Source organism: Sturnira hondurensis, unplaced genomic scaffold (assembly GCF_014824575.4).
Source record: "Sturnira hondurensis isolate 20B ecotype Veracruz unplaced genomic scaffold, ASM1482457v3 Scaffold0002840, whole genome shotgun sequence".
In the NCBI taxonomy this organism is placed as follows: Eukaryota; Metazoa; Chordata; class Mammalia; order Chiroptera; family Phyllostomidae; genus Sturnira; species Sturnira hondurensis.
This window is the reverse complement of record NW_028075471.1, coordinates 20,511,801-20,530,899: the sequence shown is the minus strand read 5'-3', so window position 1 is coordinate 20,530,899 and position 19,099 is coordinate 20,511,801. Positions and strand designations below refer to the sequence as shown.

Here is a 19,099-nt window from a genome sequence, read left to right as displayed (position 1 = left end):
GGCAGGGTGTCTGCCTTGCGGTGTGTCCCCTGGACCCAGCCCTTAGCCTCCTCTGCCTGTGGCCTAGCCCCACTTCCCTCGAATCCCTTCCTGGCGCTGGCATGGCTGAGGCAGGCCTGAGGGACTGGCTGCTCTGGGCCCTGCTCCTGCAGTCGGTGAGTTCGAAGCTTATGTCCTGTCCCTGATGCCTCCCATTGGGGGTCCCAGGCAGGGCACTTCTTAGTGACAGTGAGGGAGGGCCCAGGTTTCAGGGGCTGGACTTTGGATAACCAAGGGGTCCCAGGCACCCCAGAGGAGGGATGTGGGTAGGGTGGTATGGGCTGCTCAAGCCTTCAGGTCATGGGGTTGGATGGGCACCGGACTGGGCCGGAGGCGGTTGGACAGGGTGTGACCAAGGGTCTCCCCTCCCCGGTTTGTTGCGGATGCCCTGGCTTTTGGTGGCTGGTGGGGTGGCTTCTGAGCCATGGGTTTAACATTTGGGTTTGGGAGGAGGTCATGTTTCTCGTTCACTTGTGGGTCTGGGAGGGTAGGCAAAGGCTCTTGGGCCAGCAGGGGAGGGGAGGGGAGGCTGTGCACAGAAGCTCCCCAGGGTCCCTGGCCTCTGGGTGTGGCCTGCAGCTGGGGCACCATGGCGCCATTGGTGATGGTGATGATGCCCTTGTGGGGAGTGGCTGACACCGACTCAGCCCCTTGGAGTGGCCTCCAAGGGTCTCCCCACTTGTCTCCTTACCCACTTCACTCAATGCAGATCTGTTGGGTCACCTCCCTCTTGTCAGTGACCTGGTCACTCAGGATAAGTCCTGGCTGCACCTGTGCACTGTGCCCCCAACACCACCCCTCCCCCAGCCCCTGGTGGTGTGCTGCTGCCCTGCATCCCTCCTCTCCCTGAGCCTCCCTGGCTGTCCTGGCCACTGGCACCGGGCCATGCTGAGGCTTCCCCACTCCACAGGCCCAGTCTGAGCTGTATACGCCCACACACCAGCGTGGCTACTGCGCCTTCTATGATGAGTGTGGGAAGAACCCCGAGCTCTCTGGCAGCCTGGCCTTGCTGTCCAACGTGTCCTGCCTGTCCAACACACCTGCCCGCCCCATCACAGGCAGCCATCTTGCCCTCCTGCAGCGCATCTGCCCCCGCCTCTATTCTGGCCCGAACACCACTTATGCCTGCTGCTCCCAGAAGCAGCTGGTGTCCCTGGAGGCCAGCATGGCCATCACCAAGGCCCTGCTGACCCGCTGCCCAGCCTGCTCAGACAACTTTGTGAGCCTGTACTGCCACAACACCTGCAGCCCTGACCAGAGTGTCTTTGTGAACGTGACACGTGTGGCTGTGCGGGGGGGTGGCCAGCCCCCGGCCGTGGTAGCCTATGAGGCCTTCTACCAGCGCAGCTTCGCTGAGCAGGTCTACGACTCCTGCAGCCGGGTACGCATCCCGGCAGCTGCCACGCTGGCCGTGGGCGCCATGTGTGGCGTCTATGGCTCCACCCTCTGCAATGCCCAGCACTGGCTCAATTACCAGGGGGACACAGGGAATGGTCTGGCGCCTCTGGACATCACCTTCCACCTATGGGAGCCCAGCCAGGCCACAGGGAGTGAGATTCAGCCCCTGGATGGAGAGATCACTCCCTGCAACAAGTCCCAGGGCGATGGCACAACTGCCTGCTCCTGCCAGGACTGCGCTGCATCTTGCCCGGCCATCACCCAGCCCGAGGCCCTGGATGCGACCTTCCACCTGGGCCGCATCGGCGGTGGGCTAGCCCTGGTCATCATCCTGTGCTCTGTCCTCGCTGTGATCACTGCCTTTCTCATGGTGCCCCGCCTGCGTCCCTGCAGGAAAACGGGGATGATGCGAGACCCCAAGGCCAGCCCCAGCTTCTCCAACAGGCTCAGCCTCTCCACGCACACCCTGCTCAACCTGGGCTTCCAGGGCTGGGGCACATGGGTGGCCTTGTGGCCCCTGACAGTCCTGATGGTGTCCAGCGCCATGGTGGCGGCCTTGGCGGGGGGGCTGGCCTTTATGAAACTGACCACGGACCCCGTGGAGTTGTGGTCAGCCCCCAACAGCCAGGCCCGGAGGGAGAAGGAGTTCCACGACCAGCACTTTGGCCCCTTTTTCCGGACCAACCAGGTGATCCTGACGGCACCTCACCGGCCCAGTTACAGGTACAACTCCCTGCTGCTGGGGCCCAAGAACTTCAGTGGGGTGCTGGACACTGACCTGCTGCAGGAGCTGCTGGCGCTGCAGGAGAGGCTGCGGCACCTGCAGGTGTGGTCACCCGAGGAGCAGCGCAACATTTCCCTGCGGGACATCTGTTATGCCCCCCTCAACCCGAGCAATGCCAGCCTCTCCGACTGCTGCATCAATAGCCTCCTGCAGTATTTCCAGAGCAACCTCACGAGCCTGCTGCTCACTGCCAACCAGACACTCACGGGGCAGACCTCCCAGGTGGACTGGCGGGACCACTTCCTCTACTGCGCCAAGTGAGTCCTGGACACTGGCTCCAGGCAGGTGCTGGGGCGGCCAGGCACCACCACGGGGCATCCCCACATGGCTCCATGCCTGGGCCTTGGGGACTGCAGTGCCCCCTGGTGGGGTTCCTGTGTGCTGGGGCAGATCTGTGCGTGGCCTTCACTGTCTGCCGAGTGCCTGACAGAGCAGGGCGCATCCTAGGTTTGTGTGTCTGGTGCTGAATTCTGGCATTGGGGTCTGCGCAGCCAGGGTGCTGGCCTCACACCGTAGCAGGGAAGGAAAGAGTATTGAGCGGCCTTCCTGGATAATTGTGCGTTCTCAGCACGTGGTCCTTTCCTGTTAGCTGCCATGGGGTGCGGGAGCCACATCTGTGGCCTGTTTGTTCTTCACACACTCAAGAGCAAGAGGGTAAAAACCCATGTTGCATGGAAACAGTCCTGACCTCGCAGCCGCTCGGAAGCCTGGGTTGGAGGGCAAGCCTCATTGGGGCTGCTTCCCAGGGTCTGTGCTGGACCCTGGGTACCTCAGAGCCGCAGGCTGGGGGGGCTTGGGCCTGGGTCCCCAGCCCTCACACTGGCTTCATTTTTATTCTGGACATTCATGACTACTTTTGGGGTCCATTATCCCCACTTCAAAGACAGAGACAGAGGCTCACGGGGGTGGGGAGGTGTGCTGCTCAAGGCCAGGAGGCAATCTTGCTCCCAGGACTGCCAGTGACCAGTAGGCTCACTTGCCCCAAGCGCTTTGTCCAGGGCCTGCGGTGCTCTTGCTGTAAGGGCTCAGAAGGTGTGGAGACTGGCCCAAGGTCCCTGAGTCTGCAAACTGTTCTCAACAAAGAAAGAGACACATTCCGGCCTCCAGGGCCCTGGGCGGCAGGGGCAGGAGGCTCCAGGCAGTGCGAGGCCTCAGCGGCTCTGACCATGGTCTGGACTGGGGACCATGTCTGGGCCCCACCTCAGGGCACCACGTGTGGGGCTCACCCACCAGCCTCGCCCATCAGGATTTGGTGACAATGGGGCCTGGGGGGCCCAGCTGGCTGTGGTGCCATGAGCTGGGCAGCCCTGGTCCAAGGGGCCCAGTCCACACTGCCTTGGTCTGCGTGAGATTTCACCAAGAAGAGTGGCTCTGGCTGGGATCAGGGGCTGGTGCAGGGCGACAACAGTCCTTCCTCTCCCTCCAGCGCCCCTCTCACCTTCAAAGACGGCACGGCCCTGGGCCTGAGCTGCATGGCCAACTATGGAGCCCCAGTGTTCCCATTCCTTGCCGTGGGTGGCTACAAGGGTGAGCTGGGCAGCCCTGGGGAGACCACCAGGGCCACCAGGGGGCAGGAGCTGGAGCAGTGATGGGCAGCCATGCTGGTGGGGGCGGGGTGGCACCATAGACCTGCCTGTCCTCGATGCCCCCCTCCCTGAGCTGCTCAGATCCCCTGGTTTTGTGCCTATGGCTGAGAGAGGGACATGGGGTTGGCCTCAGACAGTGACGCAGATAAGGATAATGGGGGGGTGTTGGGGAGGTCATAGGGGCTGGAGGCTAAGCTCTTCTCCCCACAGGGAAGGACTACTCTGAAGCAGAGGCCCTGATCTTGACCTTCTCCCTCAACAACTACCTTCCCGGGGACCCCCGGCTGGCCCAGGCCAAGCTCTGGGAGGCGGGCTTCTTGGAGGAGATGCAAGCCTTCCAGCGGCAAATGGCTGGCACATTCCAAGTCACATTCATGGCGGAGGTAGGGGCTGTGGGGTCCACGGCTCCAGGACACCCCAGGCAGCTTGAGGGGGCGTGCCTGAGGCCCCATCCTTGGTGACCCTGGGCTGGGATCACGCGCTCCAGAGGACAGGGGCAGGACTGCTGCCCAGCGGGACCCATGGCCATCAAGGGTCAGTGGCAGGTGGGGTGTGTCCGCAGCGCTCCCTGGAGGACGAGATCAGCCGGACCACTGCCGAGGACCTGCCCATCTTCGCTATCAGCTACCTGGTCATCTTTCTGTACATCGCTCTGGCCCTGGGCAGCTACACCAGCTGGAGCCGCCTGTTGGTGAGGAGGGGGAGGGGCATCCAGAACCTCCCCAACCAGAGCTCCTGGCTGCAGAGGTCCCCAGCACTGATACCTTGCACTGCTCCCTGACAGACCCCACTCTGATGTGCAAACCTAGAGAGTAGGGTCTGGCGGGATGCGGCCTCCTCCAGCCCCATGTCCGCAGGCTGAGCCCATGCCATTGCAGGTGGATGCCAAGGTCACGCTGGGCCTGGGCGGGGTGGCCATGGTGCTAGGGGCCGTCCTGGCCTCCATAGGACTCTTCTCCTACGCGGGCGTCCCCACCTCCATGGTGGTCCTTCAGGTGGTGCCTTTCCTGGTGCTGGCTGTGGGCGCTGACAACATCTTCATCTTCGTTCTGGAGCACCAGGTGGGTGGGCACAGGCCTGCACCTGGTGCCCCGTCCCAGACACCCCCTCGGGGGTTGCCTGGGCTCCCTGCCCAAGGCCTGCCTCCCCACCCCTGTGGTCACCTTGTGTCTCTCTGCTGCCTTGTGGCGTTCCAGGGAGGGATGGGTCAGAGTCAGTTAGCCTCTGCTGTTGGTGGACACAGAGGGGCCAGCAGTCGTTGGCACCCCGAAGCAGGCCCAGCCTCAGTCTGTGCCCGACTCAGAGGAGGGGAGGGCTTACCTGGTCCTGGGAATCTGCCCGTCTCCAGGTGACGGCCACGCGAGGCATGTGCCTCTGCTGGCTGGCCCTGGACCCGGTCCCTGCTGTCCCCCTCTCCCTCCAGAGGCTGCCGAGGAAGCCTGAGGAGGGCCTGGAGGCCCACATCGGCCGAGTGCTGGGCAGCGTGGGGCCCAGCATGCTGCTCTGCAGCGTCTCGGAGGCCATTTGCTTCTTCCTGGGTGAGTCTGGGCGAGGACTCCAAGGAGCCCGGGGTGCAGGCACCCCCCTCCCTCAGCTCCTATGTGCACAGGACCCCTGCCCTGAGCTCCACCTCTGTCCCCCAGGCGCCCTGACCCCCATGCCCGCAGTGCAGACCTTTGCGCTGACCTCCGGCCTTGCGGTGATCCTGGACTTCCTGCTGCAGATGTCAGCGTTCGTGGCCCTGGTGGCCCTTGACGCCAGGAGGCAGGAGGTCAGGGACCTGGCTGGCCTCGTGTTGGCTGGGATGGGGTGGGGGAACCCCACTCTTCAGAGAAGGCTCAGAGTGGGCTTAGGGCAGGGACACTGGGCAGGGACATTTGGACCACGTAGTCCCCATACAGAAAAGTAATTTTGCTCTGGTCATTTAGGGGAATGGATCAGACTTCCTAACACACATGAGGTCTTGAAGTATACTGTGAGTCAGAGGTTGACAGCACAGAATTCAAAGGGGTGGTATCAGGTAGAAGCCACACACTGGGTGGTGTCCCAGTGCCTGGGAGATGGGGAGGTGGCTTCCAGGGTCTACTTTGGAGTCACCTGGAGGGGCTGCTCCTCCAGACCTCCCGGCTGGACGGCTGCTGCTGCCTCCGTGCCAAGACGCCACCCCCGTCCCACCTGAACGAGGGGTTACTGCTCCGATTCTTCCGCAAGGTCTATGCCCCGTTCCTGCTGCACCAGGTCACCCGAGTGGTTGTGGTGAGTGGGGTGGGAGGGGCAGCTGGGGCCCTTCCAATGCTGGGGGTGGGCGGGGGCTGCTCAGCTTGACCTTCACCTCCTAGTCCTCTGTGGTCCTGAGCTCACGCAGGGTCTGGTGTTGAAGACCAGGGTCAGGGGGTGGCAGGTTGTGTGGACTTAAGTCCAACTCCAGAGTGTTTCAGAGAACAGCTGACCAGATGCAGGTCAGGGAAGAACCGGGGACCCCTGTGCGGCCAGGCTCTCAAGCGTGACTCCCTCCTCAGCTGCTGCTGTCGCTGGCCCTGTTTGGGGCGTGTCTGTATTTCATGTGCCACATCAGTGTGGGGCTGGACCAAGAGCTGGCCCTGCCCAAGGTGAGCTGGGTGCTATGTTCCTGGCCCTCTGGGTGGTGGGAAGGTCTGCAGTACAGAGCGGGGGGCTGGGAGCGGACAGCCTGGGCCAGGGGCGAGTGGGGGTGCCGGGCTTCTCCCTCCCTCATGGGCCTGGGGAGAGAGGCTCATCCTGCAGAACTGACACTGTCCTCACTACCCACAAACTCCCTGTGCTCCCCTCCCCCAGTCCACACACCACCATTCAGTTTTCTGTCTCTGATTTCGACTCCACTAAGGACCCCGTATCCTTGGAATTATACTGTGCTTGTCCTTGTGACCGGCTTATTTCTCTCCGTATAATGTCCTCGAGGCTCATCCATGCTGTAGCAGGTGTCCTCAATCCCTCCCTTGGGGGCTGAGTACTGTTCATGTATCTGTAGCAGGTGTCCTCAATCCCTCCCTTGTGGGGCTGAGTACTGTTCATGTATCTATAAACACATACACATACATGTGTATCATTCCCTTACCTATGGATGGACACTGGGTTGTCTCCACATTGTAGCTGCTGTGAACACAGGTGCACAGATACCCCTTGGGAACCCTGCTTTCCCTTTTTGGGGTAAATACCTGGAAGTAGACTTTCTAGATGCTGTGGTGCAATGGCTCTGTTTTTGAGGACCCTCCACACTGCTTCCACAGTGGTTGCAGCAACTTCTTTCCCATTGACAGTGCACGAGGATTTTAATTTCTTCACATCCTGACCAACGCTTACTGTTTTCTGTTTTTTTTTCCTTTATTTTTATTTTTTTTAAATCTTCACTGAAGGGTATGTTTTATAGAGAGGAAGGTGGGGGGAGAGATGGAGAGAGAATGGAACATTAATTGGTTGCCTCCTGTATGTGTCCCAGATGGGATCAAACCTACAACACAGGCATGTGTCCTGATTGGGAATCGAACTGGCGACCCTTTGGTTCCCAGGCCAGTGCTCAGTCTGCTGAGCCACACCAGCCAAGGCTTTATGTATCTCTTTTGGAGAAATGTCTATGTAAATCTTTTGCCTGTTTTTGAATCAGGTTCGATTTCCCTTTCAAAGTATCCACTGTTCATGAATATGAATGCAGCTGATTTTGGGGTGCTGATTTTCTTTCCTGCAATCTCACTGAATTTATTTATTAGTTCTAACCATTTGTTAGTGGAATTTTATTTTCTTGCATTTTTAAATGTGTGTATGACTATGTCATCTATGATCAGAGACTGTTTTAGTCGCTCCTCTCCAGCGTGGTGGCCTTCTATTCCTTTTCCCATCCGTTTGCTCTGCAGCCCCTAGTAGTCAGTGGAGCAAGCGTGGTGAGAGCCCACTCCTGTTCTGATCAGAGGCAAGTGCTTTCTGCCTGGAGTGTGACATTGCTGCTGGGATTTTCATGTATGGCCTTTATCGTGCTGAAACACTTTATTGCACTCCTACTTTTCTGAGTTTGTTTGGTTGTTTTATCATGAAAGGGCATGGGATCTTGTGAAATGTTTTATCTGTGGCAATTGGGATGATCATCTGATTTTATTTCCATTCTTTATTTTTTAATTTGAGAACCACTACTTTCAAAAATGATTTTGTTTATTTATTCCTAGAGAGAGGGGAAGGGAGGGAGAAAGAAGTGGAGAGATATATTGATCAGTTGCCTCTCATGCCGCCATCTGGGGACCCGGCCTGTAACCCAGCCCTGTGCCCTGACTGGGGAAGGCACTTTTGTTGCTGATGTGTGGCATTGGCAATACTGTTACATCTGCTGTTATTTGTGTTGTGTGTGGCAACATTGATGCAGGTGCTGATGACTAGTAAACGCACAACTTCCAGTGCCAGTGAGTGCGGTATACAGAACCGCAATGTGTTTTCTCTTCCTGACAATGTTTCTTAATGACACTTTTTTCCTCTAACTCACTTTATCGTACGAATACAGTTATAATATACGGAACATACAAGATGTGTGTTAATTCACTCTTATGTTATCAGTAAGGCTTCTGGTGAACATTAGCCTACTAGTAGTTATATTTGGGGGGGAGTAAAAAATTATAATGGGATTTTCAACTGGGTTGGGTCAGCAGCCCTAACCCCTGCATATTCAAGGGTCAACTGCATTTACCTTTACCAGGAACTGTTATATCTTTATGTGGCTTTGAGTTATATACTAGCATCCTTTCACTTCAACCCTTTAGCATTCTTGCAGGGCAGGTCTTGTGGTAATGAATTCTTTCAACTTCTGTTTATCTGGGAATGTCCTAATTTGTTCCTTTTTTTTTCGAAGAATGGTTTTGCCAGAAATGGGATTCTTGATTGACAGTTTTTCCCCTTCAGCACTTTGAATATACAAACCCACCGCCTTCTGGTCTCCAACGTTTCTTTTTGTTGGTTTCTTTTCTTTTCTTTTCTTAATTATTATTTTTGGTTTTTAATGTGATGAATCACATTGATTTTTTGCTGGATTTTGAGCCATTCTTGCATCAGTGGTAACATTCACACTTGATCAGGGTGTAAAATCATTTAAAAATATTATTAAACTTTGTTTGCTACTGTTTTGTTGAGAATTTTTGCCTGGACACTTTTTAAGAATATAAGCCTGTAAGTCAGTTTCTGTCTGTCTGTCTGTATCTCTCTTTCTCTACCCCTCTATGCAGTGTCTTTGTGTAGTTTTACCCAAGAGTAATTATGTCCCTGTAAATTAAATTAAATTTGGAGGTGTACTTCTTCAATTTATTATTAAAAAATAATTGTTAGAATTCCCCTGTAAATCTATCTAGTCCTGAGTGTTTTTCCTTGGGTGTTTGTTGTGATTATTGCTTCAAATTTCTTGCAGTCTCCAAGGTTTCTGATGAAAAATATGTTTATAGTCTTATTGGGGTCACATCCTTGTGTGTGAAGAGTCTTTTCTATCTTGTTGCTTTCAAAATTCTCTCTTTGTCTTTCAACAGTTGCATTGTAGTGTGCCTTGGTGTGGGTCTCTTGGAGTTTAAGTTTCTTGGATACTTATTTCATATCTGTCATCAAATTTGGGAAATTTTAACCACTATTTCTGCACACAAACTCTCTGTTTCCTTTATCCTCTCTCTTGTGCTTCTGGGATTCCTATGATGCGAATGTTGGCCATCCTGACAGTGTCCCACAGGTCCCTTAGAACCTGTTCACTGTAGTTTAACATTTTTCCTTTCTGTTCCTGACCTGATCGTTTCGATTGTCCTATCTTCGTGTTTGTTGATTTTTCTTCTGACAACTCAAAGATGCTTTTGAATCCCTACAGTAAATGTTTCATTAGTTATTGTACTTTCCCAAATTTCTTTTTGCCTGTTTTATGTTTTCTATTTATTGATCTTTCCATTTTATTCAGCACTTTTTTTTTTTACTTTGACCATCTCGGAGCTTCTAAGTTCCGAGACTTCTTAGAGAAGTCTAAGAAGTCGTCTTGCTGGAAAGGCTGTATAATCCATGCACAGGCCATCATTCTCAGGGACAGGATCACTGGCTGATTTTTGTTCCCGGGTGTGGGTCATGTGTTTCTGATCGTTTGTCTGTCTTGTGGCTTTTGTTGTTGCTGTTGTTGGAAGACGGACATCTGAGTCTCCCCATGTGCTAACTGTAGAGATCATGTTCTCCCCTTCCCTTGGGTTTGCTTTATTTTTCTTTTAATTTGATTGTTGCTGATGTCTTTGTCTTGGAAATTAGCCACATGTGTAAAGTTAAAGTCTTATCAAGTCTTTTCTTTTTTAAAATAGATTTTGAGAGAGGAAGGAGGGAGAGGGAGAGAGAAACATCAATTGTTTGCCTCTCGTATGCACCCCAGCTGGGGATCAAACCTGTAACCTAGGTATGTCTCCTGACCAGGAGGAGTCAAACCCAAACGTTTTGGTGTGTGGGATGGTGCTCCAACCAACTGAGCCTCCTGGCCAGGGCTCACCAAACCTTTTCTGAGCCTCGCCTTTTCCTGGACTTTCATGGTGATGGTCTAAATTCCTACGTATTTGTAGTTGCTTTTAATTCCTATTTCTTAAAATGGTTCCCAAAAGGAGAAAAAGGGAAAAAAACAGTACATTGGCACTTGCCCTTTTAATATTTTAGAAGTCACTTCAGCCCAACGTGGTGGAGGTAACGATGACAACCAGAACCGCTGAGATCAGACGCAGAGACCAATGATCAGAACACAGACTTCTGATAGTTGGGGTCGGGGTCCTCACAGTCCAGCCTGGATCCTGCCAGCAGTGTGCAGCCTGCCCCTGGGAGGTGTGCATACTGCCCTCCCCAGTGTCTGGAGGACGATGGATAGGTTGCTGCCATGCCAACAGCTGAAACTGATCCAAATTAACCACAATTTACCTGCCAAGTTGTTCTTGGGGTTTCAGGCCCCTGGTAGCACCCTGAGTTCCAAAACAATCCCACAAGAGGTTCTGCCAGTGCAGTGGCTGTCCAGGGGGCGGGGCTCGGTGGCTCCTGCTTCACCTTCTCTCTTGATGTCCTTCTGAGGTTTTCGCTGTTGGAAAAGAGACAGGCCATGAAGTTGCCTGGCACAGGTACCCCAGGGGGTGACAGGGATGGTTGCCTGTGCTTGTGGGCTGTGTCACATACCAGCCTATGAAACTGCGGGTGTGCTAGATAGGGGTGATGCGGGCCAAGTGGCAGGCATAGGCATGTGTGTGTGTGCACCAGAGTGTGTTCAAGTGGGCTGTAGTCTGCACTCTGTGCTCTCACCTCCCTGAGTGTATTCTGTGAGAGCAGCTGTGATCATACCCGGGTGTGCACCCCTGTGGGAGCACCTCCAGCCATGTGGCTCTGTGATGGAACGGCACCCGTGCCTCCATGAGTGTGTGCCCGTGGTTGTACCTCTGGGGCTGAGCTGGAGTGAGCCCCTCAGGATGCCTGTGGGACAGTCTTCCTGACCGTCCTCCGTTCCAGGACTCGTACCTGCTCGACTACTTCCTCTTTCTGAACCGCTACTTTGAGGTGGGGGCCCCGGTCTACTTCGTCACCACTGGGGGCTACAACTTCTCCAGCAAGGCGGGCATTAATGCCATCTGCTCCAGCTCCGGCTGCGATAGCTACTCCCTCACCCAGAAGATCCAGTACGCTGCCGAGTTCCCTGAGCAGTGAGTGTCCCATCCCCGCCCCGGTCTGTGCCCCCTCCCTCCTGTTCCTGTCCCAGTCCCACCTGCTGTTATGTGCTTGGGGGGTCCAGGGTGGGAGTCAGGCCATGGGAAGGACCCACCACCAGTCTACCTGGTCCTGCGCCCTGACCTCCTGCCCCGACTCCCAGGTCTTACTTGGCCTTCCCCGCCTCCTCCTGGGTGGATGACTTCATTGACTGGCTGACACCATCCTCCTGCTGCCGCCTTTATGCCTTTGGCCCTCATAAGGACGAGTTCTGCCCCTCCACTGTCAGTGAGTGCCAGGCCTCTGAGGGTTCACAACCCCCACATCTTGGGCACACTGAGGCAAGAGAAAGGAGAGAACTGGCGAGGTTTTCTTAGCCCCTCACACCCTCCTACAGGGTCAGCAGGGGTGGGGCACAGGCACAGTACACACTTGCTGGTCACCAGGCCACAGGGCTGGGTGCCACACTGGGCCGAGGGACACTTGTGCACTCGCGTGTCTCCTGGGCACACTAGCTCCCACACGTGGGGAGTGGGGAGGCCCCATGGGCTGTCTCTCTCTTCCCTTTCCCACCTGCCCCAGTTGTGGGCAGTTTCCAGGAGGGAGAGAAGCCCCCCCGCCCCCCGCCCCGTTAGAGAGAAACACCAGGCGCTCTGGGGTGTGAGTGCGTGGGACAAGTGCCCGGTGCGAGGGGCGCAGAGTGGCAGGAGGAGCAGCACAGGGCGGCCGGGCCCTGGGTGCCACTGCCTGAAGTCCCTGCTCCATCTGCAGCCTCGCTAGCCTGCATCAAGAACTGCATCAACAAGTACCTTGTTGATGGGACTGTGCGGCCCTCAGTGGAGCAGTTCAGCAAGTACCTTCCCTGGTTCCTCAGCGACCCGCCCAACATCAAATGTCCCAAAGGGTAGGAGTGGGTGGGGTGTTGCCAGGGAGGACAGGGAGCAGGGAGCACAGAGGAGTGTGAGGTCGGTGCAGGGGACCCAGGGTGGAGGTGGTCCTCAGCTAACCCTCTACTCTGCCCATGCCCAGGGGCCTGGCAGCCTACAACACTTCTGTGGACTTGGGCCTCGATGGCCAGATTTTAGGTAAGTGAGGCCTCAAGTGGCAGGGAAGCTCCCAGTCAGTGGCTCCAGGGCCCACGGGCCCCAGGGACAGACCTTCCTGTTGCACTTTCTCCCCTTCTTCCTTCATGGGGGCTCCTAGCTATGTCCTTGGAGGTCGGAGGTTGGAGGCTGTGGTTACCCAGCTCCTGGTCCTCAGACTTCATCGCCGTCTTCCCTGCTTCCACCTTCCCAACCCGAGCACACAGAGCAGCACTGGGGCCCACGGGCGGCCCCCAAAGCCCCACCAGGCAGAGGCAGGGCTGGCTTGGTCCTGCCCAGCTGCTGGTTCTGCGGGGCTTGTGCAAAACCAGCTGCAGGCCCTTCACCCAGAGTTTATCACGGATAAACCCGTGGTGGTAGCAGGGGCCTGAACCCAGGTGCCTGGGGGCCCTGAGGGCGCCTGGGGCTGGCTCTGACCTCTGCCTTGTGCTCCTGCTGGTGCCAGCCTCGCGCTTCATGGCCTACCACAAGCCCCTGAAGAACTCGCAGGATTACACAGAGGCCCTGCGGGCAGCTCGGGCGCTGGCAGCCAACATCACTGCTGACCTGCGGAAGGTGCCAGGCACCGATCCAGCCTTCGAGGTCTTCCCCTACACGTGAGGCCAGGGCGGCAGCCGAGGGGTAGGCTGGGGAGGGCCTCCTGTGATGGGTGTGGGAGGCCAAGCGCCGGGTGACCTGGTGACCCTGTGGCCCTGCAGGATCACCAACGTGTTCTACGAGCAGTACCTGACCATGGTGCCCGAGGGGCTCTTCCTGCTCAGCCTCTGCCTGGTGCCCACCTTCATAGTCTGCTGCATCCTGCTGGGCATGGACCTGCGCTCCGGCCTCCTCAACCTCTTCTCCATCATCATGGTCCTGGTGGACACCGTGGGCTTCATGGCACTGTGGGGCATCAGCTACAATGCTGTGTCCCTCATCAACCTGGTCACGGTAACCACCTGGTGTGGCTTCATGGGGCGCACCCACCTCTCTCTAGGGTCTGAGTTCTGTCCGCTAGCCTGGGTGTGGGCCCTGGCCTGGCCCTCCTGAGGCTGATGCCCCCCTGCCCGCAGGCGGTGGGCATCTCGGTGGAGTTCGTGTCTCACATCACCCGCTCCTTTGCGGTCAGCACCAAGCCCACCCGGCTGGAGAGGGCTAAGGAGGCCACCGTCTCCATGGGCAGTGCGGTGAGTGGCTGGGTGGCCGCGGGACACCCTCAGCCAGCTGCCCTGCTGAAGACACCCTCAGCAGGCCGAGGGACACCCAGCCTGACACCTGCCTGTGACCCCTAGGTATTTGCCGGAGTGGCCATGACCAACCTGCCTGGCATCCTCGTTCTGGGCTTGGCGAAGGCCCAGCTCATCCAGATCTTCTTCTTCCGGCTCAACCTGCTCATCACCCTGCTGGGCCTGCTGCACGGCCTGGTCTTCCTGCCTGTCGCCCTCAGCTATCTGGGTGCGAGCCGGCACACCCAGGGAGGGGCCACAGTGCAGGCAGGGCAGGGAGCTCTCCTGTCTGCCGGGGACAGGGCGGTGACCGTGCTCCCCTGGGTCTGTCCCTCTGCAGGGCCTGATGTCAACCCAGTTCTGGTGCTGGAGCAGAAGTGGACAGCGGAGGTGGCTGCTGCCAGGGTAGCTGCCTGCCCGAAGCACTCCTCCCCGACCTGCTCGGCCAATGGCACCTATGTCAACGGCAGCTTCGAATATCCTGCTGGGAATGTGGGCCCAGGCGCTGGCAGCGGCCCCCTGTCCCAGTGAGCAGAGCCCTGTCCAGGCTCCAGGGGCCTGAGGGCTCCCATGTGGACCCTGGCCTGTCTTCCCCTCAGGGCCTGGGAGCGACTGTCCCTGTGGGAGAGCCCACATTGGGACTCCTTCTGGCGGCCAGGTGCCCCAAGGGCCCCCCACCCAGGCACCAGGCCCCTGGTTTCCAAGTCACACAAGCCCCGGTCAGCACAGTCTTGCCTCCTCCTTCCTGGGACCTGGTTCTCGGGGCCCAGAAAGAGGCACACACATTGGCTGCAGACTCAGAGTAGCTGCCCACTTCCTGTGCATCCCCGCCCCCCTGCCGCCCCCCCCCCGCCCCCCGGTCTTCACCCAATCTTCAGTGTCCCTGAGGACACAGGGCAGGACCCCACCCCACAGGAGGCCCGGGAGGGGCTTCCTGCTGGTGGGGGTCGCAGAATGTTCTGGAAAACACTCTGGTCACGGATGGACCCTGATAGGAAACGCTGCTGTTTGGCCTTCAGCTCCAATGACTGTCCGGTTGTTGCTGCCAGTGGAGCCGCTCCCGGGCTGGGCCACCTGCCCCCAGTTCTGTGCCCGGAGCACCATTGCAGCCTCAGAGCAGCCCCACTGGAGCCTCTGCAGAGAAGCAGGAACCAGGAGCCCACCTGCTCTGGGCCATGTGAGTTGGTGCTTAATAAATGTCTGTGGGGCAGAAATGGGGTTTATGTCACATGTCCTGCCTCTGGGTGCCTGGCTGCCTCTGGGCTTGAGTCACACAATTGACACCTGCGTGGCAGGGTGACTTAGGGGATATTAGTCTGTGTTTTTCCCTCCCCTTTTCAAGAAAGGAGCCAGGTCCTTGTGAGCCCTTCCTTGGAAGTGCCTTCAGGAGTGGCCCCACAGCGGCCTGCTTCCTGGGAGCAGCCCATGAGGGAGGTGACACCCAGACAACCTGCTGGAGAAGCAAGGTGCCTGTGGGGAGGGAGGGACCCCCTGTGCACAGCAGCAGGCCCCAGGAAGGTCCTGTGCAGGGACAGAGGTCAGTGCCAAGCACCAGGCCCCCTCCAGAACTTGCTGCTGAGCTTGGGCTCCAGCTCTGTCCCTTCTTCCATTGAGTGGGTTTGGCTGAGGAGCTGCTGTGACCTCATGCGATGGGAGGACATGCAAAGCAGACGTGTTCGCGTGGGCCCACATGCCACCCAGTGTCCCAGCTCATGAACAAACCACTTCCACCTGTCAGCTGCCCTGCCGGTGGACAACCAGAGGGTCCCACTGCTGCTCCACTGCAGCCCATGAGCACATCCTTGGACTTCCAGAGTCCCAGGAGCTCTGAAAACCTGGTTCATTACTATTTTCCTTTGTGAGTTTGGGACAAACTCAGCTGGTGGTAAAACCTGACGGGACCAGTTGTGTCTGCTGATCCTCTTCATTAACAGGCTTTCCACAACCTTCTGCCCACACGGCGTGAACAGCATGCATGTCAGCACATCAGCGAGTTTGGTGACGGGCTGCCGCTGGTGCTAGGGCCTCCCAGGCACTGGGATAGTAGGCTGATGGGGCCTAATCTCTAACATGGTGTAAGGGTCAGGGGTCAGGTTACCTTCCCAAAACACATTCCACACTCTGAACTTCAACTCACCTCTGGGGTTGCAGGGATGGCCCCTAGGCCCTGCGCAACATGCACATGCATGTTCACCTCCTGTTGGTGTGTGAGAGTCATGGGCAGGCACAGGCAGCTGGCCATTGGCAGGGGCTCTCTCTGAGGCCTGGTAGACAATGCCTCCTCTTGCTTTTTGGGGGGAGGGGGAGCATTATGGCTGATGGTCATTTTTGAAATACATTAAAAACATTTTTAGCACAGTCTTAGATTTACCAAAAATTGCAAAGATAGGACAGAGTTCCTATACACACCATGCCCAGCCCACCCTGCTAACATATTGCATGAGTGTGGGGCATTCGTCAGCGTGCAATCAGCGAACCAATAGTGACGATTACTAACCGAAGCCTTTACTTTATTTAGATTGTCCTGGTTCTTCCCTCTCAGCTTTTTCCTGTTGCAGGACCTTGCTTAGGACACTGTGTGACATTCAGGCACCATGTCTCTAGAAGCTCCGTGGGGGTGACAGTTTGTCGGACAGTTTTTGATGACCTGACAATTTGGAAGACTGCTCAGGTGTCCCTCCCATGGGCTTTCTCTGGTGTTTTTCTCCTGGTGGGATGAGGTTATGGGCCTTGGGGAAGAGAACCACAGGGACAGAGTGACCTTCTCAGCTCATTGTGGTGAGGGGTGCCCTGTCACCACATCGGTCACCTGGCCAAGGCTGTGCCTATCAGGGGCTTCCTCCCTCCAATGATCTTCCCCCCTTTCCCAGGCTGGGCTCTTTGGGGGGAAGTGCCTGTGCACAGCCTGCACTGGCGGCTGGGCAGCCTTGTTCCAGCTTGTGGAAGGCAGAGCTCCTGCATTCTGAATGTACTGTGAGCACACGTGTCAGTGTGGACCCCTGGATTGCCATTTTGTGCTTTGGGTGATGAAATAATGCTACTGTATTTGCTTCATTAATTTGTTTGTCAAATTGTTCTAGCTGTGGCCATTGGAAGCTCTCTCAGTTGGCTCCTGGGTCCTTTTGTCATATGACCTTCATGGTGAGGGTTTTTTTTTTTCCTTTTTGGGCATGCCTTTACCTTCTGGCACCATAATAGGGTCCCCAGACCTAGAAGCATCCATTTCTCCAAGGAGTCCTGGTCCCTTCTCTGCAGGCAGGATTGGAAACTAGGGTCCGGTTGCTTGGTGTGCACATTGCTACTGAGGTGTCATTGCTTCTGGGCTCTCTCAGTGGGGAGAGCAGGGAAATGCATGTGAACACACATAGCGACATGTGTAAGCACTTCCACGGGCAGCCACCCACGTGGAGGCCAAGCCAAACAGCTCATAGCAACGCCTGTTCTAACCCACCATTGGGATGGAACTCCCAGCTCTGCCTCCCTTCTTACCTGCAAACACCCTCCCAGAAGTCAGGAGCCTGGCCACACCCCCCATGCCACCCACCTGATTGTTCGTTTCCACTGTAGGCAGGAAGAATTTGTGGGAACAACTTGGAATGAAGTGTCTGTGTACAGTTCCTTTTCCATTTAGTGCTAGGACTTCACTCACGTCCAAGGTCACCTGGATCAGAATCTCCCTTCAGTGAGGCTGTTTCACATATTTGTAACACAATTAGATCGTTTGCTGGAATCATCCTGCATTCCACTCTGGGGTCCCCACTCTCTTAGGTGCTTTTTAAAAACGTGCATCCATCAAGTTTCTCTGTGTGCTGTAATGTCTCTGGCTCCGACACTGCTATCCAGATATCCCTCACTAACATCACACCCAACAGGTCCAGGGACCTGTGCTTTGCCCATTCAACCGTTAGGGGGGGCCGGGGGAGGGGGGACCTCGGTTCTTCTTGCTAATACAGTAAAGAATTGTAATTCTTTACTTACAGATCAGCAAGTTTGTTAGTGTGCACACAGGGTTTATTAGTGATTAGTCCATGTTCCCATGGACAAGAACAGACCATGCCAAGGTCGGGGGGGGGGGGTAGGGTGGTGGTAGAGGCAGGAGGCACAGGTTCAGGGCAGGGCAAGGTAAGGACTGCAAGACCCTCAGATCCTTTGTCTCACAGATTTCTATAGTTCGTGAGATGGGGGTGAAGAAGTTACAGATTGATTGACAGGTAAAGGTCCTGCCAGCTTTCCTCAGGGGACATAACTACCCAGACTTAGGTATGTGTGGGGTCGCTTAGCCCCAAGCCTTATCTTGCTACAGATCCCATTTCTTCATCTTGTAAAACAGATGACAAGAGGCAGTTAAAGTTGAGGTAGTTGCCCTTGGTTATTTACTGTCCTTTTCTGTAAGTACTAGGGACCCCTTGTAAAACAGATAGTGACCAGAGACAGGTAATTAACCAAAGTTATGTATGGGTGTTTTCCTTTGGGCACTGTGGACTCTTCCAGGCTTTGGAATGACTACACAGTCTCAAAGGCTTTCTTTCCCAGAGTTCTGAACCATGTAAGGGCTCCCCTCCTCCCTGTTAGCATGGTGTTTCTGGTGATGTTCTGAACACGTGATCTTCTGCCACCGGGCTAGGGACTGCTGAGTCCATGGGTGAGACAAGTCTCCCTCCTTCTCCCTGCCTCGGTTTACTGTCGATCCCACCTAACAAACCTGCCTCACACCCACCCCCGGCGACCACTGGCCTGTCCGTTTCTACAGTCTTCCTTTTCCCAATACGACACGGCATGGCAGGCTTTCCAGACTGGTTTCTCTTACCAGTGGGCATTTAGCATCAAGTGCTGCAGTTCTGCTGCTGGCCAGCGCATCCCCTCCCACGGGCTCTTTCCCCGACATGATTGATGTACGCAGTCTGTTTATCCACGCAGCTCTGGACACACACGTGGGCGCGCTGTCTCTGCGCGGGCACGCACTCCGCGGTGACGGCACAGTTGCGCTCTCGGGCACGCGCGCACCTGTCCCCTCTGTCCCACCGGCGCACAAGGGGGCTAAGGACGCGGACCACGGGACCACCCCGGATCGCGCGACGCCGCTGCCCACGCTCTTCCGCCCGGTTCCAACATGGCCACGAGGAATCCTCAATCGCGCAGGCCCGGGCCCTCTGCGGTCTAGAAGCCACTTCTGAGCTCAAGCGCGGTCCTCAGCTAGGCCGCCCGGGGAAGCCAGCGGCGGTGGGGGCGGGGCTAGCGACGAGGCCACCCGAGTTACGACGACCTACCGCGAGCCCGAGCGAGGGC

The 19,099-nt window shown here is 56.5% G+C and overlaps 1 protein-coding gene and 1 long non-coding RNA gene across 2 annotated transcripts; one reads left to right on the top strand and one right to left on the bottom strand.

The window, feature by feature from the left end:
- Nucleotides 1-14,647, top strand: NPC1L1 (NPC1 like intracellular cholesterol transporter 1). The gene is made up of 19 exons (XM_037041014.1): nucleotides 1-155; nucleotides 950-2,478; nucleotides 3,648-3,748; nucleotides 4,018-4,190; nucleotides 4,370-4,498; nucleotides 4,686-4,868; nucleotides 5,231-5,345; nucleotides 5,451-5,578; nucleotides 5,926-6,063; nucleotides 6,327-6,416; nucleotides 11,311-11,501; nucleotides 11,669-11,793; nucleotides 12,277-12,409; nucleotides 12,535-12,590; nucleotides 13,054-13,204; nucleotides 13,307-13,538; nucleotides 13,661-13,774; nucleotides 13,880-14,042; nucleotides 14,154-14,647. The coding sequence occupies exons 1-19, from the start codon at nucleotides 102-104 to the stop codon at nucleotides 14,342-14,344; spliced, it is 3,996 nt and encodes a 1,331-aa protein (XP_036896909.1). The 5' UTR covers nucleotides 1-101; the 3' UTR covers nucleotides 14,345-14,647.
- A 1,817-nt stretch (nucleotides 14,648-16,464) lies between these two features.
- LOC118983465 (uncharacterized) lies at nucleotides 16,465-19,092 on the bottom strand. The gene is made up of 3 exons (XR_005065728.1): nucleotides 18,621-19,092; nucleotides 17,358-17,501; nucleotides 16,465-16,542 (listed from the first exon to the last, which is right to left on the bottom strand). It is a non-coding gene; the product is annotated as an uncharacterized LOC118983465 (long non-coding RNA).
- Between the last annotated feature and the right edge of the window lie 7 nt (nucleotides 19,093-19,099).

Excerpts from the sequence above, each read along its gene's own strand:
- NPC1L1 (XM_037041014.1), top strand. The coding sequence starts at position 102 with ATGGCTGAGGCAGGCCTGAGGGACTGGCTGCTCTGGGCCCTGCTCCTG. Across the intron at positions 3,749-4,017 it reads TGCCGTGGGTGGCTACAAGG|GGAAGGACTACTCTGAAGCA; the intron begins GTGAGCTGGGCA and ends TTCTCCCCACAG. Across the intron at positions 13,775-13,879 it reads CCGTCTCCATGGGCAGTGCG|GTATTTGCCGGAGTGGCCAT; the intron begins GTGAGTGGCTGG and ends TGTGACCCCTAG.